We start from the raw sequence: 26,714 nt of genomic DNA, 5'->3' as shown, positions 1-26,714 counted from the left end.
TGGTGGAGTGAAGGACGTAAGACGAGCAATAAAAGCTGCACTTGATACATTTTGGGTTGACGTTCTCCGCCCGCACGGGTTTTTTAAAATTCTTTTTCTTTTTTTTAAAAAAATACATAATTGCCCTCCCTCTCCCATCTCGCTGTTAACCGTCATCGCCCTCATCATTACCACCACCTCCACTGGGCGGCCCCTGGCTTTTGACGCCGGCGGGGGCGGCCCAAAATGGCGGCGGCGCGGCTGCTGCTGCTGCTGCTGCTGCTATTGCTGACGAAAAGCCCGGCCCGGCGCGGGCGACAATAGAGAAGAGAGAGCGCGTGAAGGGAAGGAGCGGCCGCTCGCTCGCGGGCTGGTCCTCCTCAGCCGCCGCCGCCGCCGTTTCGCTCTCCGCCGACCTGCCGCTCTAGCATGGTGCGGGTCCGCCGCCACTTGCTCCCTTTGGCCGCCCCGAGCTGACCTATCCTCTCACTGAGGCTCTGCTCTGCTCGCTCTCTTCCGCCGCCAGCATGGGCGAGAGGTTGGAGCTCAGGCTGAAGTCGCCAGTGGGAGCGGAGCCGGCCGTCTACCCCTGGCCCCTGCCCGTTTATGTGAGTGTGCGGGAGAAGGAGAGAGTCGTCCTTGGGCGCCCCGGTGGGGAGGAGATGAAGGGGATCGGGGTGTCACGGGAATATTGGGGGGGGGGTCTTCCGAAGGAGCAGGGAGTCCCAGGAGGGTTACTTTTATGGGCACGGTGGGAAATGAGAAAGAGAAGTGCCCTTTTTTGAGAGAGGGAGAGAGAGAGACTGGGAGCCCTGCGGGAATAATTTTAGTAAAGTAGAAAGGAATTTGGAAGAGGAAATTAACCTGAAAAGGAGGGGGGGGGGAATGCAAAGGAAAAATCCGGGTACGATTATTGGGTGTCATGGATGGGACGTCTGCTGGGAGTGATTAGAAATAAAAGGGGAGAAAAGTTTGAGAAAGGTGCCAAGTGGGAATTGCAAGGGTTTATTTTTAAATTGTTATTTTTTAGACGAGTGGAACTGGGAGGCTGAACCGAACCGAAATCGGGTGTGAGGTAGCCTCGTGGAAAAGAACCACAAGAGTGTTTGTGTGTGGAGGGGAGAGCGAAATAATGTGCTGTCATTGTAGCGAGGTACCTTAGGAAAACGGAGTTGGGGAGGATTGACAGGCAGCTGTTTGGTGTCACTTCGCCCAGGTTTTCATTTAAGATTATATGGAGGGAATCGAGCCCGTGAGAATTGCCTTTTGAATTCCTGCTAAACGGAAAATGGAAAGGGTATTTTTGTGCTGGGGAAATTTAATAACATTTATTATAGAATAATAGGTGCAAAGACCCCCCCCTGGTTTGGGTGCATTATGGGGCTGTTACCTAAGGCATTAGGAAATGGGGGAGACCTGATTGCATTGTGATAGAAAAACTGAGGGGTGCTTGAGGAACCCTTGTTCCCTCCCTTCTAGTTCCTTTTATTTCTAAATAAAGAGAAAATAATCATGAAATTTCACCTTTGATATTTTCTCATCTATCTGCACCATCTTTTCTCATTCTCCCAGTTTTTTATGTCCCAGGCACTCGTCCTGGCTTGACCTCCTCAAAACCTAAGTTCTCAACCGTCTTCTAAACCAGATATATTTGGAGTTGTCCTCTAGTTACATTGCTGCCAATTTTTTTTCATGCTAGTACAGTATGTGTTCTGAAAATGTACTGTTTTCTCTTCTGCTTTCCTTTCTCAGACTTTAGGTTTTCCTTTTGATTGATCACCTTAGTAAAAACTTCCTTTCATTCTTAACACATTTATAATGTTTTTTTTACAATTTGCTATCACAATCTGTATGCAATAGATTCGAATGTACATACTTTTACAAAGAAATTAGACAATGTGGAGTAAGCATGTTTATCCTTATCAAGGAGTTCAAAAGATAAACTGTCTTAAAGGTAGCGAATTTCTTGAATGTCAATTTTTGGATGCAATTATGAGGGAGGGTCTTTAGGATTATTGAAAACATTTTATCAAACTACTGACTGCATTCAGAGTACATATGACATTTAAATGTGTTGTGTGAACTCTGCAGTGTATGTTATGGGAATTTAGGAAATAGGATTTATTTAACCTTTAATACTGTAGTTCAGTTAATCAAGACTGTGTGACAAACAGCCACTGTGGAAAATAGGTTTATGGATTTGATGAAACTTTGGTCTATTCTTGCGAACTATCTCTTACATTCTGCTGAAAGTACTGTATTTTATATATTTTGTGTTCTTGATGCCACTTTTGCAGTCTTTATTTCTTGTTTGTTAATCATAGTATTGCAAAGTTGGAATCAACTTTAAAGGTCATCTGGTCTTAACTCAATGTCTTGATGAATTCAGGTTTATGGTATGCAGAAAGAGCTGCATTCCTGATGGACAGCTGCCTATATTCAGTGTAGCTTTTCCGTTGCCTTGGGACTTATTTTATTCTTTTATTCTCACTGCTATTGTGATAATCTATCTTCAGAGAAGGGGCATCCTCCTTACAATTCAACTGTTGCCTGTCAAACTCTGGAATTTGCTTTAGCCCCCAAATCCTTAGTTGACCCACAGATAGCTGGCCTCCCTCAGGACACTGTGTTGTTGCTTTCTTGGTTCTCTGCCAACTCTTTGGTATTCCCCACCCTGTCACTTTTTTTAAAAAAATCTTGCAAACATTCCTTACATCCCAGGCCAGCCATTTTAAAATAATCCTACTTTTCCTGTTGTGGGTGACTCATTACTTGCAGATACTCCCTGTCCACACCCAAACAATATTTGTTCCATTCTGTTCCACCCTCCCTGTCTTTTCTACACTCCATAATCTCTGTCTGTAGCCCTGCTCAACAGTCTCACGTTTTATATTTTCATGATGAATTACTATTGATTAAAAACTTTTCTCTTTTTCTCTTTTCTTTTTTCTAAGCACTTCAAATAACCAGACGGTGGGTTTAAACCACATAAGAAGGGTTGTAATTTGGAATGATTGTGTCTGTATGAATTAGAATGTTTGTATAAAGACTAGGATATTATTTCTACTCTAGATAACAGAGTTCTCAGGAGGTAGAAGACTGATTATAACTAAATAAAATAATTGGAATATTAATTAGCTTATCCTTTACTTCCTTTCTTCAGGTGTACATTTTTGGAATTGCTTTGGACTGAAACATAGAAGACTCTGTAAAGTTAACTTTCTGACTGTACTGAATGAGGAATATGTTTCATTTTCCTCTGTTTTAAAAAGGAAACGAAACAGTAGTGGGAGGAGGAAGATAGAACTGAGACTTAAATAAAGAATTCTTTGCAAATTTCCCTTTCCTCTAGTGATAAATGCACAAATTCATTCTTCTTAATTCTATAGTTGCAGTCCATATTTGGTTATTGCACACATCAGTGGTGACGCTTCATTTTATTTTTGTAATGCCTTTGCTGCATAATATTTTACACATTTCACAAATTTTGGCTAAACTTTTCTAATGAATCATTGTGTTTTGTAATGATGTGGCCCTGGGAAATGACAGTTATGAATACAGAATATGTTTGTGGGGGTGTCAGAAAGAGAGAGAGTGTGTGTTTGTGTGTGCGCGTATGTGTAAATCTTCACATACTTGCCATACCATGTGTTTGCTATCTTAGCAGGGGTGGGGAATTGCATTCTTCTTAAAGAATGGGAGTATAATTATTAAAAAAAAACTTGGCATGGAACTGTTTGTCTATTCTTGCACTGTGTGGCATTTCTCCATTTGTATTCCATATTTCACAGGGAAAAGGAAGTAGACTGTACAATATATTGAATTTGACTGATGCAGATTAGAACTGGGCATCCTTTTTTTGGATCAGGGGAGGGACCATAGCTTTTCTGCCTACCAGCTGGTCAAAAATGGCTTATCTGAGGCATTACTGGAAGAGGTGGGCTGAAAATGTCCAGTCTGATTTTTACCTTGGGGAGGGGTTTAAGAGTAGGAATGGGAAACATTCTGCTTCAAAAAGGCTATGGGTTTCCATTTTCAACCAAAGAGCCACCCGGGTTCAAAGTTGAGCGAAAGCCATGCTGCTACCCTAAATGAGGTATTTTGCTGTTGAATTTCAGTGAACTTGGAGCTGCCAGAAAGTCACATGGCGTGGGTATTTCTACTGCATTTCAGCAGAGGAGATGAGGAATTAGAATAGCATTTCTTTGTGGAAAGATGAATAAAATGTGCTATCATTGGCCTTATGTCATCTTGGGTCCTCAGTTATCTGATTTCTAAAACTTCCTGCTTATTCAGAAGGATGAGCTATTTTTGACTGCCATTCCCAGAGAGCATGGAGCCTGCAATTGTTCATGTGTTCTTTCCTGCTTGGCCAGCTCCATTTCTCTCCCTCCCTCCCTCTCTAGAGAGACATGGAGAGAGAGGTGCACCCATAACTAATGAGGTTTTTTTTTAACTTTACTTTTAATTTCAGTATGAAGCCTACAGTAATTGCTATCCACCTTGCCTATAATCCTAAATAAATGTAAATGGGAGTAAGTGCTATTAAGCTCTGCAGATCTTAATAGGCATATAGTACATTAGAATCTTTACTGAGTACTGGAATCATTTCCTCAGAGCATATTTTGCTTAAGGTGTGATCATTACAAAACTTTGTTTTCTTTCTGTACATTAGTGTTTTACTAATGTTGCTCATGTTTGAAATTTTGATTTTCTTTTTTTCCCAAAGCTAGAACAACATATGTTAAAAGGAAAATACAAGGATATACTTTTCTAAGCATGAGGCGGAGACCCATTGCTCAGTGCAATGTAGTGAAGGGAGTCCAATTAAAAGGATCAGAAAGTAGTTAATAAAAAAAGAAACTCTTTTGTTGTAAAGCTGTTACCAGTCAGAAAAGACAAAATCCACTACCTAGGCAAAATATAATCTGGCCTGGTGCACAGAAACTTTCCTTCTCTAATAGATCAGGCCAGTGGGTTTATCTGATCTAGAAGCCTCCTTACTGTGATTAACATTATAGTAAGTTAGTGATATCTAGAGGACTATATTTTGCTATTCATTGCTTCCTAGAAACAAATGAATGCAAGCATTTCAGAAGTTTATTCTCCCTTTATTCACTAAAGGTGTGAGCTGTAAAATATCTTCTGTGCTGTGGTGCCTGCCACAAGTCCCCCCCCCCCCCCCGGGGAATTAATATGCTTCGGTTGCTCCGTGGCAACTATCTGCAATTGGTTTGACTGGTTTTCCTACAAAATAGTTCCTACTAATGAATGGAGTGCATTCAGTATGCAGGTCTAACTCAAGCTCTTATGGAAGTTGGTGTAGCAATGTATTAAGGACAGAATACTTATTTTATTGGGCTTTCAAGTCTTGACTGTGACAGTTCTTTTCTTAGAATCTTTTCTGAGAATCTGACACTTCTGTTATGACTACCAACCTGACACATTTCAGAATCTGTTTTTGTTGTAGTTGTAGTAATGGGAAGTAGTATTTTGTGATTGTCCAATCCTGGCTGTCTTTATGATCACCAAATAAATCTGTAAGATCTCTGCTGAATCAGCATATCTGGTTTCCAACAATTGGCAACCTAGATATTCTTGAAAAATTCCCAAGTCCACAGCCTACCCAATTGAAATATCTGTTTGTTGATTTTGGCTAATCATTACTAGCTTAAATAGTCCTCCGTGTTTATTTCTCTTACTTATTTTCTTTCTTTCTACCCTGCTTTTATTATTATAAATAACTCAGGGCAGCTCCTCCTATTTCCCCCACAATCACAACAACCCTGTGAGTTGGGCTCTCATTTTGTCTAATTCAGGGGTGTCCAAACTTGAGAACTTTTAAGACTTGTGGACTTCAATTTCCAGAATTCCCCAGCCAGCATGTCTTAAAGTCCACAAGTCTTAAAGTTCTCAAGTTTGGACACCCTGGTTTAATTCATTTTCAAATCTGAGTCCTTTGTCATCACAATATCTCATGGCAGGGAGTTCCTCAAAATTGTGTCAAGAACCCTTTTCTTTCCAAATGTCAAACTCCCCAGCATTTGGGAGACTTTCCCCCCACCTACCCCTTTTCCAAATTGCACTGAAATGGCTGCAGAAAGAGAGAGCAAGGCAAGCCATTGCAGCAGAAATGTGCAAAATCTTTTTTTTTTTTGGAAAATAATCTTGGAAACCAGAGGAATATTGTACTGTAGTCAAATGAAGACTTTATTTTTCTTTCTCTCCCCCCTCCTCCTCCTCTGGTATAGAAGCTATTTGGCATCAAGGGGAAGAGGGGGGTCTGCTGTGGTTTTGGAGCGTAGCTCTCTCTGGCATCAACAAAAGGCCTCTTAGTTTCACTGCTCTAGTTCTTGGTTCTGCAGGCAGCCAAGGGGGAATTGCCTGTGTTATATGTGGCAGGTGACGAGAGTGTTCCATAGAAAAGGCCAGGTTTGAATTTTTTGGCAACATGACACCTCAGGAGACTGGAGAAGAAATTTCAGTTTCTTCCTTATACATGGTCCTCTTACTTTTTTTTTTTTTTTTGTGCATTGCCATAAAAGCAGTTCCTGATAACAGCCTCTTTACAAGATGGAGCCTAAGTGTTAGCACTTATCATCTCATTTGGTCCTTATATTGTACAAGACATAAATACAGATCTTCCAGGAGTTTTTTTTTTAAAACAATGTGGCAGACTATTTCTCTTAATCGTGGTGGACTCGAGCCAGATCTCCTAGATCACTGAAAAGTTTCTACCAGCTCTGCTAATGCAAGAGCTATAAAACAGAGAAGCAGCGTATTAAACTTTGGACCTTTGCTTGCCTAGCAGGCATTCTGCTACTAAATTACCAGGAAGGATTTGTTTGTATGTTGGATTATGTCAAGTTCCAGATTCATATGAGTTATATGCATAGTTATATTGGCAGTGCCTGTTAGAAATTCAGTATTTTTTCCAGTGGCTAAGGATGGAATATCAATACTTTTGACCACTAGTTATCCAGAATAGCCAACTAGCTAAGCCAGTGTTAGAATAGAATAGAATAGAATAGAATAACAGAGTTGGAAGGGACCTTGAAGGTCTTCTAGTCCAACCCCCTGCCTAGGCAGGAAACCCTATACCGTTTCAGACAAATGGCTATCCAACATCTTCTTAAAGACTTCCAGTGTTGGGGCATTCACAACTTCTGGAGGCAACTTCTGTTCCACTGATTAATTGTTCCAACTGTCAGGAAATTTCTCCTCAGTTCTAAGTTGCTTCTCTCCTTGATTAGTTTCCACCCATTGCTGCTTGTTCTACTCTCAGGTGCTTTTGCGAACCTTTTTGTAAAGGCGTGCCGAAATTGTGTGCGTGCGCTCTATTGCACGCACCTTCGTGCCCACACCCACAATTCAATGCGCCCTGCCCATTGAATCGTTTCCGAACTTCCATTGGGCCCATTTTTCACCCTCCCCAGGCTCTGGAGGCTTTCCTGAAGTCTTGGGAGGGCAAAATCAGCCCCCCCCCCCGCCCTCCAATCAGCTGGCTGGTGCGTGCATGTGTGCCGGAGCTGATGGAGCGCGTGCCAGGTGGCATGCGTGCCATAGGTTCGCCATCATGGAGCTAAGCTGTTTTATTATAATTGTGCTTCGTTTTTCTTGTGACAGTGAATAGATCCCTTTTCTCCTATCTCCCGTTCCTTGTGAAGTAGCATAGTTTAAGAGAGGAAGTGTACTCTAGTTGATTTTCATGGCTGCATGAAGATTTGAACAAAATTCTCCCTATGGTAGCCCAACACTGGTTTTCTCTTCTGCTTCTCTCATTTTCTTAGAATTCATGTTGGGTTGGAATGATGAGTAATAGTTGGGAGTTTCTTAAGAAAAAAGTTTATAAAGTCAATTTATGACTCTACATATATCCAGAGTTTATTGACTAAATTACATGTGCATCACAGTGACAAAAACCCGGGGACTGCTAAAGACTGTAATATTTGCATAATTGCTTAGCTGATAGAGGCAAAAGCGAAAAGCTGCTGGTGTCACGATTTTGGTTGTTAAGAGCTTGGGAGGAGGATGTGAGATGTGTATTCCCTTGCAAAGCTAATTAAGGCTGTGGGAGAAGGGTGTCTTGGTGTTCCAGATGCAATCCTCCCACCGGCTTTCATGTCACAGTGAAGCGTGTGTGACTCTGCCTCCCACCTTCAGGTTTCCTGAAAAGGGATGTAGAGGGTTTTCCTGATGAATCAGAAGTATTTTTGTTAAATCAGAGTAAGATGATTCTTACAGGGTTGAATAACCTCCCCATCCCCCTCGGTGACTCAGAAAATATTTTCTGAAGTTGACCTCTGGCATTCAAAACATTTGCATGTGAAATAGAAGTGGGGGTTTTTTTGGCTTCCTCTTTGGCCACTTGTGAAAGCCTTTAATTATTGCCCCCCCTTCCTCCCACAGACTTTTGCCAATGCTAAGCAAGAGGGATTAGAGATTATTTAGGTTCTCTATAGTCGATGGGGTTAAAATGCTTTTTCACTGAATGTCTTCTAGGACAGTAGGAGTATATCCGCCCCGAGTCCCTTTTTGGGAGAGGGGGCGGTTTAGAAATCCAAGAAATAAATAAATAAATAAAATATATTTCTTCCACTGAGAATAGAAAAGAAAAAAGCTTTTGAGTGAAATTCAGCTTCTTGGATGCATCTGTGCAGTTTTCTTGCAGTAGTATGCAAATGGCCTGTTATTGCCTTTTTGCAGGATGTCTTTTTTTTAAAAAACTTCCCAAACTAAACTATACCTCTTGTGTTGGCTTGTAGTCTCCCCCCATTGACTTTAATAATGATAGAGTTTCTAATCTAATCTATTGCCTATACTGGAAAACTGGGATACATTCAGAGATACATCTCCCTTGGAAATAGCTCAGGTTGAACTGTATAGCGTAGTCAAACACTGGCACAGGAAATGTTTTATGATATTTTATATTACATCATAGCAATAGAAATAGCAGGAAACCTATGCAGGTAGTCCTTGACTTACAACAGTTCATTTTGTGATCGTTCTAAGTGACAGCATCACTGGAAAAAGTGAGTTATGACCATTTTTCACACGACTGTTGCAGACTTGGTCACATGATCAAAATTCAGATGCTTTGGCAACTGACTCATTTATGACGGTTGCGGTATCCTGGGGTCATGTGACCCCCTTTTGTGACTTTCTGACAAGCAAAGTCAACGGGGAAGCCAGATTCACTTAACAACCAGGTGACTAACTTAACAACTGTAGGGATTCACTTAACAACTGTGGCAACAAAAGGTCATAAAATGGGCCAAAATTTACTTAACAGATTTCTTGTTTGGGGCTCAATTGTGGTTGTAAGTCAAGGACTATCTGTATATCACCCATTCTGCTTTATAGCACTCTTTGGATGGTTTGCAACGTCAGCATACATTATTCCCCTCAACAACCTGGCTTCTCATTTTACCGACCTTGGATGGAAGGCTTGAGCCGGTCAGGATCAAACTCCCTGGCTGTGGACAGAGTTAGCCTGCAATACTGCATTCTAACCACTCTGCCATCAGGGCTCATACATTGTTTTATCATAATTTTTATGTCATAAAATGTTTTATAAAATTTGCCAAATTTCATTTCCGTTGGAGTCATGAATCTTGTGTTTTAGACGCATTCTGTACGTTAGCTAGTTTGAGATACCTTGGATCAAAAGCTTTTGCTCTATGGTACACCATTTTGCCCAGTTGAGGATTACAGGAATCAGAATTTTAATAATATATGAATATTATCTGCTAGAACCTTTGAAAGGTGACCTTGGTACAGAGTCTATGCTTCCAAAGTTTTGCTTAACCAAAGTTTGAAGATAGGATGGATTAATTTAAATCAGAGCAATTAAAAAGTCTGATTCAAATAATAAACTAAGGCGTTGTCAGAGTTTGTTGCAGAAATCAAATCCTAGAAAGCACACACAGGTAACTGATTTAGCAGGATTCATTAACTTCTCTTTGTATACATAATAATACACGAGACATATATACAATACCAAGAGTGGTTCTTCCAATGTGATAGTAAAATGCAAGCAAACACAGGCAGAGGAGAGAACAATTTCCAGTTCCAGCAACAGACTAGTATTTAGTTCTCAGCACAGGAGTTAGCAACAAGGCTCCTGCCTGTCTCCATCAAATACTGTTTCAATTTCCAAACAGTCCCCATTGGCTGACCTGTTGCCATGTCTATCCATTGGCTGAGCTTGTTACTAAGCCCTATTCCAGTTCATGAATATATATCTACACTGATAGGCTTCTAATTCTGCATTTCCTAAACGGATGGTTTCTAAAATTTGAGCCATAGCAGTGTATGAATGAAGTCTAATACATGTGGCAAAACAGAATTAAAAACAGTTTAAAAAATTTAGCCAGAATCAGAGGAGACCGCTAGAGTTATTTGTTTGTTTAGATGTGTGTGCTTCATGTTTCGTGTGTCTCAAAAATCCTTTTTAAAATGTAGCCGGAATTGAAGGAGACAGCTAAAGTTGTTTGTTTATTTAGATGCAAATGCCTCTAAATCCAAACAGTCCCATGAGAACACAAACATCTCATTAGGTTTGGATGTTTTTAATGCAATTTTGTGGTGGTGTAGATACGTCCAGGGGAAGAGAATCGTATTATAGCATCATTGATAGATACCATGTTACCAGTCCTTAGTTTATTGGCTTTTTAAAGCTGTCGATAATAATGTAGTGATCCACATAAAGAAAATGCTTGGGTGTTGCTGACTAAAGAATAACACATCTGCCCAATATGGGAGGTTTCCAGATGACCTCCTTGTCAAGTCAAAAGTTTGTTTGATGGTCTCCTCAGTTTTTCTTGTCCATTAAGCTCGCAGCCACTCATCCATGTAATATTTACATATTTAAAATGAAAGTAATGTAAATCAAAAAAATTATTAAAAACATTGATTTTGTATTAATTTCCCCCCCTTAATGCCCATTTCTAATTTTGAAAAAAAATACTATTTTAATATTTTGAAAATGATAGAGAACTATTTATAGTACTATCACAGAGATTTTCATGTGACTCATATCATATGCTGCTTAGTTCCAGTTTATCTGAAAGTCTTTGTATACAGCTATTCACATGATCTTCTGTTAGAGTTATTCACAATATATGAATAGAAAGTCAGAAGGAGGAGCTAAATGTCCTGCATAACATAAAGGATGGAGATGTTTCTTGATGAATGTATCTTGTCTTTTTATGTACACTGAGAGAATATGCACCAAAGACAAATTCCTTGTGTGTCCGATCACACTTGGCCAATAAAGAATTCTGTTCTGTTCTGTTCTGTTCTATTCTATTCTATTCTATTCTATTCTATTCTATACTGTTCTGTTCTATTCTATGTTCAATGAAGTTCCGCATACCACATAGTGAATTCAGTTCATGAGTACTTTAGATAATAGTACAAAATCTGTTCTGGTTCAGAAAAAAAAGTTTTTTGTTTTAAATTTGAAAATGTAGAGGACTAAAAACACAACATTTGGAAGCAGATTTTCCTATCAAACAAATGCCTCTTCTAACTTTCTAATATTTTGAAGTGTATTTGAATTCTTAAGCTTTTACATTTAAGTTTCTTCATATTCTTATATCGCATTTACAAATACAATAGCAGAGTTGAAAGGGACCTTGGAGGTCTTCTAGTCCAACCCCCTGCCTAGGCAGGAAACCCTATACCGTTCCAGACAAATGGCCATCCAACATCTTCTTAAAGACTTCCAGTGTTGGGGCATTCACCACTTCTGGAGGCAAGCAGTTCCACTAACTAATTGTTCTAACTTTCAGGAAATTTCTCCTCAGTTCTAAGTTGCTTCTCTCCTTGATTAGTTTCCACCCATTGCTTCTTGTTCTACCCTCGGGGGCTTTGGAGAATAGTTTGACTCCCTCTTCTTTATGGCAACCCCTGAGATATTGGAACACTGCTATCATGTCTCCCCTAGTCCTTCTTTTCATTAAACTAGACATACCCAGTTCCTGCAACTGTTCTTCATATGTTTTAGTCTTCAGCCCCCTAATCATCTTTGTTGCTCTTCTCTGCACTTTCTAGAGTCTCCACATCTTTTCTACATTGTGGCGACCAAAACTGAATGCAGTATTCCAAGTGTGGCCTTACCAAGGCATTATAAAGTGGTATTAACACTTCACGTGATCTTGATTCTATCCCTCTGTTTATGTAGTCTAGAACTGTGTTGGCTTTTTTGGCAGCTGCTGCACACTGCTGGCTCATATTTAAATGGTTGTCCACTAGGACTCCAAGGTCCCTCTCACAGTTACTACTATTGAGCAAGGTACCACCTATACTGTACCTGTGCATTTCGTTTTTCTTGCCTAAATGTAGAAGCTTACTCTTTTCACCATTGAATTTCATTTTATTAGATAGTGCCCAATGTTCAAGTTTGTCAAGATCATTCTGTATCTTAAGCCTATCTTCTGAGTGTTGGCTATTCCTGCCAGCGTGGTGTCATCTGCAAATTTGATGAGTTCTCCATTTATTCCCTCATCCAAATCATTGATGAAGATGTTGAAGAGTACTGGGCCTAAAACAGAGCCTTGGGGTACTCCACTGCATACCTCCCTCCATGTAGATGCAGTTCCATTGAGAACTACACGTTGAGTGCGGTTGGTCAGCCAGTTACCAATCCATCTGGTGGTGATGCTGTCTAACCCACATTCTTCTACTTTATCTAGTAGTAGGTTATGGTTTACCTTATCAAATGCCTTACTGAACTCCAATTAAACTATATCGACGGCATTGCTGTGGTCCACTAATTTTGTCACTTTGTCAAAGAATGCAATAAGATTAGTCTGGCATGATCTGTTTTTGACAAACCCATGTTGGCTTTTGGCTATTACTTTGTTTATTTCTAGGTGTTCTCTAATTCATTGCTTGATTATGTTTTCCAGAATCTTTCCTTGTCAGGTCAGGCTGATAGGTCTGTAGTTTCCTGGATCTATTTTTTCCCTTTTTTGAACATGGGAACCACATCAGCTCTTTTCCAGTCCTCTGGCAGTTCCCCGGTGCTCCAAGATCTCTGAAAGATATAGTTCAGTGGTTCTGAGATCTCATCTGCCAGTTCTTTCAGAACCCTTGGGTATAATCCATCCGGTCCTGGTGATTTGAACTTGTCTAGGGTAGACAGGTGCTCACCATTTTCTTCCCTATTTCAACTTGTGTTCCTAATCTGATTTTTGTGGTGATGTTTTTGATAAATTGGACTGTTTTATCCCTTTGTGAAAAGACATAATTTAATTAAAAGACTCTTACGAGTCAAGATATTCCCATTTTTAATCCCATCACTGTTTTGAATTCACTAGGAATATGGAAAGCTTAATCAGATTCTATCAGTTGCTTCTATGTTGTTGAATTCAGTAAAGAGACCAGTGTTAATTTCTATTTGTTTGTTACTAAAAGGGGATAGATAGTTGAAATGAAAAGAACTTGTAAGTAAAAAACATTCTTTTGCATAAGAATTTTAGAAGAATCTTATTGGTTTTTTGTGACATGTAGTTTTCATAAAGAATTTTTATTATAATAGTAAAATCTAATATAAGTCAATCTTAAAGAAAGAAAAATGAACAGTAAGGAGTAAAACGTGAAAAAAAGAGAAAAGTAAGAATATAATAGAAGAGGAAAGAAATATATAAAGAAGTGACTTCCAACTGTCATCCCAATAAATACCGTATTTTTTGAACTATAGGACGTACCAGAGTATAAGGCGTACCACGATTTCAAAGAGGAAAACAAAAAAAACATTTTGCCTTCCCCAGCCCCAGGAGCACTCTGCAACCCTCCCAAACCCTCTGCATGCCCAATGTTTGCAAAAAAACAGGTCCATTTGTGGCCTCCCAATCCCCTCCCCATCCTGTTTTTGCCCTCCCCTGCACCCAGGAGCACCCTACAGGCTTCCCAAACCCTTTGCGCACCTAATTTTTTCAAAAAACGGGCTCGTTTTTGGCGAAAACAGGACACATGGGGTGGACGCATGGGGTAGAGTTTCGGGAAACCAAAAATGGCTGTATTCGGTGTATAAGACACACCAACATTTCCACCCTCTTTTTTTTGGGGGGGGGGGTGCGTCTTACATTCCGAAAAGTACGGTATAAACAAATTTAGTGACTTTTCACCTCCTCCAAATTAACAAACATTTGTCTCTTCATTCCATATCACTTTTCTTATCTATAAACAAATCCATAAAAGTCCTGGTGTTAGCAGAAAGTCCATAAAAGGTTGCCAGAAGTTATAACATCTTGTTTTAATCTTGATCAAATAAACCAACTTTATATTCTTTCCTGTTATTTCTAAAAGGCTTGACCTATAGTTTATTCAAATATTGTTGTAGGATTTAGTTTCTCTTCATTTCTTCTTTGTTGCGTCACATATAATTTTTCAAGGCTCTAACATGCCTCTTTTGTACATCCAGTAGGAAAAAAATCACCCAAATCACTCTTGATTTGTTTTACATCTGTTATTTCTTCAATAATGTAGAAACATATTATTATTGACATTGTTGACATTGTGATTACTATTTTCCGATTCCCTTCTTCAAAGTCTCCTTCAATATTTTATTTTTTAAACATTTTACAACATTTTATAAGCTTATACCTAAAAATGTTAATTCCCTTAGTATCCAATTTTTGAAATCCTGAAATTGTTTATCTTTGTTTTGTCTTGTAAAAACCGAAACATAATCTATTTCTCATGAGAAGCTGCTTGTTCTTTAGAATTAATCCAAAATCTTATGAAAAAGCTTCAATACTCTAATTTTACCTGTATCCCTTAGTCAATTTATAACTTTCAAAGATTAAAATCTTATTTTGGTTTTTGCTATTTATTTCAGTCTCTTTAAATATATGTTTGTTATTATTATTTTAATTCAGGATTGAAGGAAGACTCACCAGGTGTTTTCAAACTTGTTGTTCTCTAATAGCTTAGAGCCAATTAATAAGCAGAAAGTGAGATCTGTGAACTTCAGTATCCTTTAAAACTCTCTATCTTGATTGTAAGCAAGAAGGCAGATCCCTTTGTCTCCCAGCGCTCAATCCAGGGAAAATTGCTATCCTGTGGTCTCCTCATGAGGAGTAGCTGTTTGAAGTATATAAGGGCTATCTCCTGTCCTCTGTTTATCTGAATAGGTTCCAAGGAGCCAATCTACCCACCAATTCCTTGGTCTTTGCTGCAGTCATTGACTCTGCATCTTCAGTTCACCCTACTTTCCCCAGAAGTCATGAAGAATCTTGTTGATTTTTACTAAGGATCTAACTAATTTATATTTCTGCTTTCCACAATTAAACAGATGCCACCAAAGGCCCCAAGAAGGATAGAAATTGTTGTCTTTTCTTAACATCTGGAAATCAGAGATTGGCTGCTTCTAAAAATGAATGTTCTATAGAGCAGTGATCCCCAACCCTAGGCCTGTGGACTGGCACTGGTCCGCAGCATGTCAGAAATGAGGCTGCACATATGAGCAAAGCCCCATCTGTTTATCCATCGCATACAGACAGTGCGCAAAGCCCCCCTCCGTTTGCGGAAAAACCTCTCGTAACGGAACCTGGCGCCCAAAAGGTTGGGAGCCACTGCAATAGAGATATCATGACAAGCATTGGTTTCTATTCTTGCGTATTACTATATGAAATACTTATTTTTGGACATGTTGGATATATATATATATATATATATATATATATATATATATATATATATATATATATATATATATATATATATATATATATATATATATATATATATATATATATTGTGTTGTATTTGTACTGATAAATAAATAAAGGGAGACTATATTTAGGCATATTTAGGCATACCTAAATACCTATATTTAGGCATATTTAGGCATACCTAAATACCTATATTTAGGCATATTTAGGCATACCTAAATACCTATATTTAGGCATATTTAGGCATACCAGGGGTTGTAACACAAATACATACATACATACATACATACATACATGCATGCATACATACATACATACATACATACATACATACATACATATATATATATATATATATATATATATATAGCCTTTATTGTCATTGTACAAAATAAATACAATGAAATTGGTTTTAGCCCACTGGTACAATCCATGACAACAAATACAAACAACATAAATAGTATAAAGAATAAAATGCAAGTAATTAGGGGAAAAGAAGAAAGAAAAAGAACAACTAGTCTTATGTTTCCGTATGTGCTTGGAGTGATTGTGGCTGTGTTTAAGAGTCTGACAGCCCAAGGATTTCCTCTTTTTTTTTCTTCCAAAATTTAGCTTGCTGAAATGAAATAAAATTGGCCTATGGATTTGGAGGGATCGACTTCCTTCCATTTTGGAAGTGGAACTAGCTCCTCTGTTCTGCTGATAACCAAATGCAAGATGCAACTGGTAGTATTTCACATAGCTTTCATCATTCTGTGGTGCCCAGAGATAGGATTGCAGTAGGTTAATCTGATGTTGTGTAGAAGACCCAAAATGAGTACTTTCACACAAATATTGGGGAGAAATAGGAAGCATAGAATTTGTGTTGTGTTATTCTTGATAAAATGTTTTAATGAAGGAGGTTAAGTTTCCTTTCTCTGCATTTGCAAACAATGTTTATTAAAGCAAATGACTCTTGTACTGACAGCCAACGTAGATGATGTCACTTCCTAGATGTCCTGAAGCCACCTCTTTCTGTGTTTTTTTTTGTTGTTTCAGGACAAACACCATGATGCTGCTCACGAAATCATTGAGACAATTCGGTAGGTGTTAAGGCAAATATGCGCTACAAAACTTTTTCTCCCTTACGTTCTTCCCAGGGCTGCATCTCAAAACAGCAAGTGAATCTTCTGATAGGGAAGAGATGAAGAATGGAATCTTGGTTCTTGTTAGGATTCTATACTTGGTGTGTAATCTCAAATTCCCACGATATGGTTTGCTTTTCCAGACAGACTTAAAATAATCCATTTCTGGGTCCCATTAAAAACAATGAAACAAAAGACTATAGGATACACTGGAAATACATTGCAGTGAGCCATTATTTTGTAACCCTGGTTTGTTGGCTGGATTCACCCGTGTTACCAAATCATAAATTACGGTGAACAAACTTTTTGACCAAGTCACACAACCTCCTAATTCAAAACCAAATCCCATGCTGATGTTGGGATGGGACAACTCGCCGCAGGACAATTCAATGATTCAATTTAATTATTTAAAGCAATTTAAAAAGTAATTTTTCTGATTCACATTTCATGTTGTCCTTCCTTTGGCATCTTTTCTTTAATGATTCTATTCCACTTTTTCTTTGATATCAGTGTAATTCATGTTCCACAGCAAGTTGGCCAATTGTGAGTTGCCCCGTGGCAAGTTGTCATATACCCTCTGATGTTCTTATGCTGCGTGCATCTAGTCACAGATTGACTTACCATAAGGGGGAGTATCTCGGTGGAAATGGTTAATGGATTAGCAACTAATTCTCCCCCCCCTCCTCCATCTTTTATTTGGCCACAGTATTTGGATCTTCGCAGTATTATATTTATGTCTTTTAGCTTTTGTGTCAATTTTTTTTTTTTTAAGATTGTAAGCCATTCAGAACTACCCTGTGGTAAGACGGGCAGCCAGTACATTTTGCAAACAAACAAGCAGATAAATAAGGCAGCCTCTTAATTGCAAGCCATAGAGTTTCCAACAATAGTCTTTCACATCACCTGCAGTCTGATTCTTATAACTGGATTTGTCAGGGATTGGACCAGGAATTCTCCAGTGCTTTCCAGTGCCAAGAATAACAGCATATCAGTGCACAGGTTCAAAGGTGTTCATGTACCTCAGTCACTGCGGCTGCTAGTGAGGAAGATGATGCAATGTGTCACCTTGGTTTTTCCCTCAGTAATTATAGCTGTGCATCTACTCTGGGAATTGGATAGTAGGCAATGGACTTGATTCTCTGTAACCCAGCTTAGCATACATTGCTTGCAGTTTATCCTTTTATCCTAGGGCATTGGAAGGCATGGGATCTTTGTTCGTTTTTCCTGTTTGTGTAGGTCTGGATGCTGACAATATTTCTAACTAGTCTGCAGGTTACTCAACTGTGCTGTGTTCTGACTGAAAATGTGCATTAAAATCAGGTTTAACCTGTCCTCCAAACAACAGATTTATTACTGTTATGTGTGAGACCTACAAAGCTTGAAATACGTTCACTGAAAAGATTATCACACTCTAGATGTATAGAACGCCAAAGAATGGAGGCTTTTGAACTATGATGCTAGAGAAGACTCCTGCAAGTTGCTTGGATTGCAAGGCAATCAAATTGGTCAGTCCTAGAGGAAATCAACCCTGACTGCTCTTTAGAAGGCCAGATCCTGAAGAGGAAACTCAAATACTTTGGCCACCTAATGAGAAGGAAGGACTCACTGGAGAAGAGCCTAATGCTGGGAGACATTGAAGGCAAAAGAAGGGGACGACAGAGAATGGGGTGGCTGGATGGAGTCACCAAAGCAGTCAGCAGGAGCTTAAATGTACTCCAGAGGATGGTAGAGGACAGGAAGGGCTGGAGGAACGTTGTCCATGGGGTCGCAAAGGGTTGGATGCAACTGCAACTAACAACAAGATGTATAGGATCAGAGCAGATCCCTTTGTAACTTTTGCAGACAGTTGATTATTTTCTCAGAATTAGATTTGGAAAAGTGAAATTTTTCTAAAAGGACATTCAGAAAATAGAGGAAAAAGAAGGTTTTGAGAGCACATTGAAATAATTAGGTATGAACTTAATACATTTAAAACATATAAATGTAACTTAAAATGAATGCCACATTGACATACTTATGAAATTTACAGAATAAGTTACAGCCTACATTTGTTTTAATGGTGCTTATAATTTGAGCAAAACACAATTGCAACCTTAAAACTATGGACATTCTATTTTTGTTCAGAAAAGAGAAAAAGTGTGCAACGAACTACTGCATCATTTTTAAAGACCTTAAGTTTTACTCTTGGAGAAATAGGGATAAATAAAAGTTGAAAAAAATACTTGTTTTGTATTAAACAAATATATAGGTACAGTTTAAAGGGCTAAGAACATATTTGACGTATTTCTGTATTCACAAATGATCTTTGATGCTTATTTATATGAATTCCTGTATGCTAGACATTTTCAGTAAATATTAACCCATCTGGTTTTTGGGGCAACAAATTCTCATCAGCATTAATGCACATATGTGTGCCTGCCTGTACATGCATATCACACGTACTTATCCATACACGCTCCTTTGGCAGGAACATTACTATTGATAGCAGGACTTTCTCTACTAGCCAGTGAAAACAAGGCTGAGATTTTGTCTCAGAAAGAGGGAACCATGAAAGAAAGTAGTGTAGTATGTTGCTTTGAAAATTAATTGTGCCAGAAAAGATTCAGTCCTTCATCTATGGGAATTATTGCACCTTTAGTCCAATAGTGTGATTTTAGTAGTGCAGTCGTTGTCCTAAATAGCTGCTCAAATAATCTTATCTGGATTCTACCAGAAACCTCCTCTTATCTATGCCCCTTGAAGTAACTCTTTCTGATTGCATTAAGTAGCATTCTATCAAAGACCTAATTGACTCTGTTATGAATAACAAATGGCTATCTTGTAGAAAAACCACTAAATCTAAGCCTTCAGATAACTCCTTTCTTTGGCTCAGTGGCATGTGGTTTTAAGTTTCTTGGGCAAAGCAGCCATTGCCTCATTCCTATTGCGTTGTTGATGTAACACAGAAGATAACAACCTTTTATGGAACCCTCAAGTGAAGAATAAGCTGCAAATTACCTTGCCCAATAACAGCCCCTCTGTCTGACACAATCTAGCTATTTAAAATATTATCAGGTTTTGAGGTTCAGACTTATCAAAGTAGTCTACTAGGAAGAAAGCACAAACATCGGTACATCTAAGAATTCCTTCCCTAAGTCTTCCATGAGCCAGTTTGGTCTAGTGGTTAAAGGCTCCAAACTAGAAACCAGGAGATCATGAATTCTAGTCTAAACTTATCCAATAAAGCCAGGGTTTTTTTGGGGGGGACGGACGGACGGACGACGACTTTGAGAGCCAGTCCCTTTCTCTCAGCCCAAACCACCTCACAGGTTTGTTGTTATGGGGAAAATAGGAGGAGGAAGGCATATTAGGCATGTTCTCTGCCTTGAATTATTTGTGGGATTATAAATGTGGGATAATGTGGATGGCTCAGTGGCTAAGACGCTGAGCTTGTCAATCAGAAAATTTGGCGGTTCGAATCCCTAGCGCCGCGTAACGGAGTGAACGCCTGTTACGTGTCCCAGCTTCTACTAGCAGTTTGAAAGTATGTAAAAATGCAAGTAGAAAAATAGAGACCACTTTTGGTGGGAAGGTAACAACGTTCTGTGCGCCTTTGGCATTTAGTCATGCCGGCCACATGACCATGGAGATGTCTTCGGACAGCGTTGGTTCGGCTTTGAAACAGAGATGAGCTTCGTCCCCTAGAGTCGGGAATGACTAGCACATATGTGCGAGGGGAACCTTTACCTTTACTTTTACCTAAATGTAGGATACAAATAGATAAAATAAATAATAACTATGTATGATATGGGTCAAGGAAGAAGGGCGATATGATAGAAATATTAGTTTCCCTTTTTGGAAAATTCTCTGTGTACTTCAAGACATATCACAAATCATGTCTTAGCTAATAAACCAGGATTGGTAGCTTACCATGCTCAAAACCAGTCACCATGGTCTCTCCAGAAAAGTAATAGTAATTTGTGTGTTTGCCTCATCTCTCACTATATCTTATTTTGAAATCACTTCTTTCCAATGTGTTAGCCTGGTATCTCCAGGCTGAAAAAAGCCACCACTTTCCAGACTCTGCTTCAGTAGAATACAACTCATATTGATCTTTAATAAAGCTTCCATTGATATTAGAGGGTACGCCTACATGAGCTGTTTATCTTGGTTTTTTTCTTTTAAGGACTAGCTGTTGGGGAGCAAGGATAAAGTGCTTATATGCAATTGCAGGGTTTTTTTCCCCCTGCAATAAGTTATTGCTCCCAGGATAAACATCTGTCCTTGCTGATGGCGATAAGTGAACATTTTCTCCCTTTCAGTTTAGAATTCTCCCAGTGAATAACTATCATTTTAGTTTCTATTGCCCTAGATCTTCAGCCTTTATAGTACAGGCAGTCCTCAACTTTACGACTACCATTGGCCCCAAAATGTCTGTTGTTAAGTTGATAGGTTAGTAACCCCGTTGTTAAATGAACGTGCCTTCCCCATTGGCTTTGCTTGTGAGAAGGTCACAGAAGGTGATCACATGACCTTGCGATACAGGATCGAAGCAATTGCCAGGCACCTGAATTTTGATCACATGATCATGGGAATGCCGCAAAGGTCGTAACTCTGAAAAACAGCCATAAGTCACATTTTTCAGTGCTGTTGTAATTTTGAATGGTCACGAAATGAACTGTTGCAAGTCAAGGACTACCTGTATTTAGCATTGCTGTTTGGTTGCAGCATTGCCAAAAAGCATAAAATGTTGTAAGCATCAGAAGGGAGGAGCCATACGTCAGTAGTTAACATCTGCTCCGAATGATGAAGTCAGTCCAAGATGGTAATCCCTGGCATCTCCAACTCCAAGGATTTCGGTGGTGATGAAAATGCCACTTAGTACTGTCAGATTAGACCGTGTTGGTCTCAGTGGACTTACATTGTATTGCAACATTCTTATTTGAAAGAATTGAGAAAAACTGAGCACTTAATATTGCAGGTTGCTTACATTATTCTTCATGGATATTGTTAAGCAGGGTTCCTGAAATAATAAGCATAAAGTAGATTAGTAGAAGGTCCCACCTCCACCTCATCTATGCACTGGTTCTTTTGATCTGTTTTTAACTTTTGATGAGTGATGTTGTAATGTTTCAATACAGTAATTATTTTATTCTACTAATTATGGTGTTGTATGCCGCCCAGAGTTGCTAGATAGAAAAATGGGCGGCAAACAAATGTCATTAAAAAAAACAACCAATAAAAAAGTTTTAACCACCTTAAATTTATTTCTTGGAGACTTGAAAATAGCTATTACGCTCAATACCTGAGAAGAATATTTCTTTGCTCCAGTTGAATAAATGCTTTTTTTTTCGTTTTCTCAGACCACCAGTGAACTGCAAATGATGAATAGTAAATGTATTTGGACTGGTAGGGATCTTAAAAAAAAAAGATAGGAATTTAGGAGAGTTGCTTGAAAGATTAATTGATCTTCTTTGTTTTTGTTTTTCAGGTGGGTCTGCGAAGAAATTCCAGACCTCAAGCTTGCTATGGAAAACTATGTTTTAATTGACTATGATACTAAAAGGTGAGAAAATGATAATCTATTTAATTCTTCAGTAGGGGTAACTTATTATATGGCTGGACTAAATGCAGCAATTTGTGAATTAGGCATTGCAGTTACAAAAGGCATCTGGATAATTGATACCTGGTATGGAATTAGTGTCAGATGCTGTACAAATAATTTTTAAAAATATATTGAATATTTCTGTTACATTTTATACTTCTGTTATAGTCTGCTATACCTGTATTTAACAGATGAATACAGCAGCTGTTTACATAATACAGGTAATCCTTGGTTAACCGTGGCAATTGGGACCAGAATTGCTGTCACTAAGTGATAGAGTTGTAAAGTGTGATGTAACATGAAGTGCTGCTTAGCAACAGCAATTCTGGCAGTCCTGATCGCCATTATTAAGCAAGGGCTGCCTGTGTCAGTAACCAAGGACCTCGCGTGATCACAGCTTCCAACTTCCTGCAGATTTCCCCATTGACTTTGCTTGTGGGAAGCTGGCAGGGAACATTGGAAATTGTGTTCATGTGATTGTGAGGACAGAACTCTGAAGATTGATTGCAACTATCACTTGTTCAGGGACCTTTTTAAGTTTGAACAGTCACTGAACTTAAACTGCATGTGGAGCAAGCAACAAGGAGCTTAAAAAATCCTTAGGAACAAGTATACACATCGATTGTTGGCAAAGGTTTTCATCTGTATTCCATCCCACCAAATATGAACGATCGTTTGGACCCACACAAAGGTCTTCTTTGGCTGCAGTTGTGTTTTGCAACCTCCTGCATAACAATGTGTTCTTAGCTCCCATTGGCAGGATGTTTCAACTGCTGAGTTGCAGATTTTGGTATTGATGAATTATTTTTTCTGGATCCAAAAATATAATTTCTTTTGAGAATGTATTTTATTGCCTTTTTGTTTTTCTTTACATCGTCAGCATTTTTGAGCATATTTGCTAAAAGGCAGGTTAAAAAAAATACTTTAATAAATAATAACCACTGCATGAAATCTCCTTCCCCCCCCCCCCTTTTTTTTTTCTTCTTTTGCTGCAAACTGCCAAGCAGTAAATGAGTAGTCTGACTGCCACTTTGTGTTTTATCTTTTAAGGCATGTAACCAAAATTGGCATTAATGAAGGCCTTTGAGGGAATCCTGGTTTCATTGTTAGGGGTTGTTCCTTTTCCACTTCAAAGTAAATAGGAAGCAGATGTTACCAAAATAAACCAGAGCAGCTTTATTTTATTTATTTATATCCCTGATGGGAGATACAATGCAGTTTAAAGATGACTTCAGACTCCTAAAACATGTTATTCTGTTGTGAGTTAATCTGGAGCAGCAGTCCAAAGGATTCCCAGCTGATCTGCCAAAATAGTGCTAGGGAGCGTTAGATGATCAATTACTCTGCCATTCCTGTCAAGGAAACCTAACTGCATCTTTTAGGCAATGCTATGGTTAATAAACTTTAGATTTCTTATATTTAGAATAATAAAACCACAGGCTTGTAGAGTTGGAAGGGACTAAGGATCGTAATCCCTCTGCAGCATTCAGGGAAACCGCTTCTACCATCATTGAGAGATGGCGGCACAGCTTCTCTTTAAAAGCTTATTGGAAGTGTTGCACGACTAAGAAGATGTGTGGAGGTTGATTCAAAAATAAGTCCAGGTGCTATGATTCAACCTTCAGACAACTTTACCTGCATGATTTGACAATCTTCATCTGTTCTCAACTAAGAAGAGTTTTCTTCTATTTATGAAATCCAATAGCTAAAACTGATATGTTCACATCTTCTGCACATGGTTTCTGTGGCCATGGAAAATAATTCTTGGTCCTCTTTCCTATAGTTTCTCTTTCTGTACCTGAACTGTGCTATTATGTGTGCCCAAAATCTTCTTTTCCTCAGATTGATCATTCCTACCTCTCCTCACAGGGCATGCCCTCAAGTCTCTGTATCACCTTTGTTGCCAAATCTCTAACCCAGTGGTGAAATTCATTTTTTTTTACTACTGGTTCTGTGGGTGTGGCTTGGTGGGCGTGAAAGATACTGCAAAATCTCCATTCTCACTCCACTCCAGGGAAAGGATACTGCAAAATCTCCATTGCCACCCCACTCTGGGGCCAGCTGGTTCTCCAAACTACTCAAAAATCCCACTACCAGTTCTCCAGAACCTGCTGAATTTCACCCCTGCTCTAACCCCAAATCCTTGGAAATGTACGTTATTCCAGTTGTGGTTTCATTTGTGCCCAGTAGAGAGGAATAACAACTTCCTGTTTCATTGGTACATTTCTTCTTGTAATGCAGCCCATGTGTACATCGCCCTTGTAGCAGCTGCCTCTCACATGTTCATGCTCTTTACTTGAACTTTGCAATTATGTGTGCCCAAAATCTTCTTTCATGGGCAATGACCATACTCAAATCTTCAAACAACAAACTCCCCATCTTATATGTGTGCGCGATATTTTTCTCGAAATGTAATTACGTTTCTCCCAGTTGAATGATGCCTTGTTCTTCTCTGTCCAGATCTCTTTCTGCCACCCTGAGCGTCGGCTGAATTTGCAGTCAAATTGTGTTAATTGTGATAGCGCATAATGTCTTCCTTAATTGGGTGTCCTTCCTATTGAGTATAATGGCTATGGACAATTAAAATTGTGGCCTAATCTCTGGAAGATAGCAGGTTTAGGAAAGTTACTTTAATCCCCTTTCTTTGTGTTTTTTAGTAGGTAAATAACTCCTTGGGCTTAATTCATTAGAAACTTTTAATTGTTTTTAAATTATTAATTCTTTGTATAATTTTGGAATATCTTGCCTTTATCTCCTAGAAAGCCTAAGTTGCTAACAGTTCTAAGGACAGGGATACATGCGATAACCACAAATGAAAAGCAAATAGCAGATAAAATTATTAATCAGATTCACTTTTAAACTGCTGTGAAACAAATAGCTTTCAAAGAAACAATAGGATACATATTTAAGGAAACTGTTAAACAGACTTCATGGGACAGAAGAGTTCTGTCCTCTATTCCGATTAAAAGAGGAATAGATATAAAGGGAATATACAAAGAAGCCTCTTCAGCTGATTTCACTGGCGAGGCAGGATCCTGCTGCATTAGGAGAACCTGAAAATAAATTTTGAAATTGTAGTCACATGTCAGTAAATACTTTTTCTTTACCATGATACTTTCTGCACATATGCTGATTGTTGATTATTTGAACTTCACTTTTTAAAGCAAAAATTGGAGAAGTGTAGAGTTTGAGCATTGACCTTAATAAATTCTAGAATGGGGTGGAGGTAGTTTATTTTCATTTTTTGTATGTAGAAGCTGAGTTGTTTGCATGCTCTTCTTCCCTTGCGAGATGACAAAACGAATACTAAATCCTGCATGTCATTTTCAGCCTAACCAATGACCTGTGTTAAATATTAACTGGCAGGACTCTATAAGCCTTTTCAGCACACATGGGAGTATAGTTTCAGACTACTATCGATGTCACTCCATTTTAATTCATGAGCCTTTTTTCCCCCCCAAGAGAAGCAAAACATTTTAACTTTGACAAATTCTCTTCATGGATAAAATCTCCAGTACTTAATGCTTCAATATTATACCTAGAGGCTGTTACTATGCCTTTAGGATATCGGTCAATGCTATTCCGTTTTGTCAATAATTGCACAACACAATGAATATTCTTGGCAAACAAGATTGCTGTTCATTGCCAGTTTAACTGTTTTGTGAATATCGTGAGTCAATTAATCTGTTAAACTTTTCATCTGGGATTTCCCCCCCCCCTTGTGCTTTCCCTCTGTACCTTACACTTTGAAAGGTACATGGCTGTTAATTAACGTGTAGGTAGGCACGCTTACCAGATGTACCTTGTTCTTTTATTAAAATTCTGTGATCTTTTCTGGCTGTTAGAATATGGCCTCTCTTTTTGCATTTGAAGCTGTCTTCCCTGGTTCCTGATCTCTCACACTTCAAAGAGCACATCACACTGAAGGACAGATTTGCACAAGTAACTGCAAGTAGCAACTACAGAAGTAGTTAGCAGCTTCAGGGGCAAAGAGGTTTTCCAGCTGCTGATGTGCCCGTTCCAAACATATGGATTCTAATGTTTATGGGAACTGTAGGCATATTTCTCTAGGGAAAAAAAAGGTACTTCTGCATTCTCACTGCATGAGTTAGATAAGCCATTGGGCTTTTTCCAAACAGAGGGAGTGTGCTACTGTGAATGCCACTGAGGTATCCTGGGATACGTTTTGAAAATACAAACACAACGAGATAAATTGGAAATTGACCACACGCCCCTTGGGATTAGGCAACAACATTGGTGGCTGTTCAGTTACAAAGGCAGGTTTATTGCTGACATGCTCCAATATGCTCTCCTGTTGTTTTGGCGTAGCTGCACAGCTCTCTG

At 38.9% G+C, this 26,714-nt stretch overlaps 1 protein-coding gene across 4 annotated transcripts in view; it reads left to right on the top strand.

Moving 5' to 3' along the window:
• Positions 1-67: 67 nt before the first annotated feature.
• The window catches only part of DOT1L (DOT1 like histone lysine methyltransferase), a 98,580-nt gene continuing 71,933 nt past the window's right edge, over positions 68-26,714 (top strand). The window contains exons 1-3 of one of the 4 annotated variants that reach the window (XM_081958030.1): positions 68-587; positions 16,701-16,744; positions 22,257-22,331. In XM_081958030.1, the coding sequence (XP_081814156.1) occupies positions 507-587; positions 16,701-16,744; positions 22,257-22,331 (200 nt within the window). In that variant the 5' untranslated portion in view covers positions 68-506. The remainder of the gene's footprint in view (positions 588-16,700; positions 16,745-22,256; positions 22,332-26,714) is intronic. The other 3 variants (XM_081958028.1, XM_081958032.1, XM_081958029.1) reach the window with 3 other exon arrangements.

This window comes from Natrix helvetica (assembly GCF_964273705.1).
Source record: "Natrix helvetica genome assembly, chromosome: 1".
In the NCBI taxonomy this organism is placed as follows: Eukaryota; Metazoa; Chordata; class Lepidosauria; order Squamata; family Natricidae; genus Natrix; species Natrix helvetica.
This window is presented reverse-complemented; position numbering and strand designations above follow the sequence as displayed.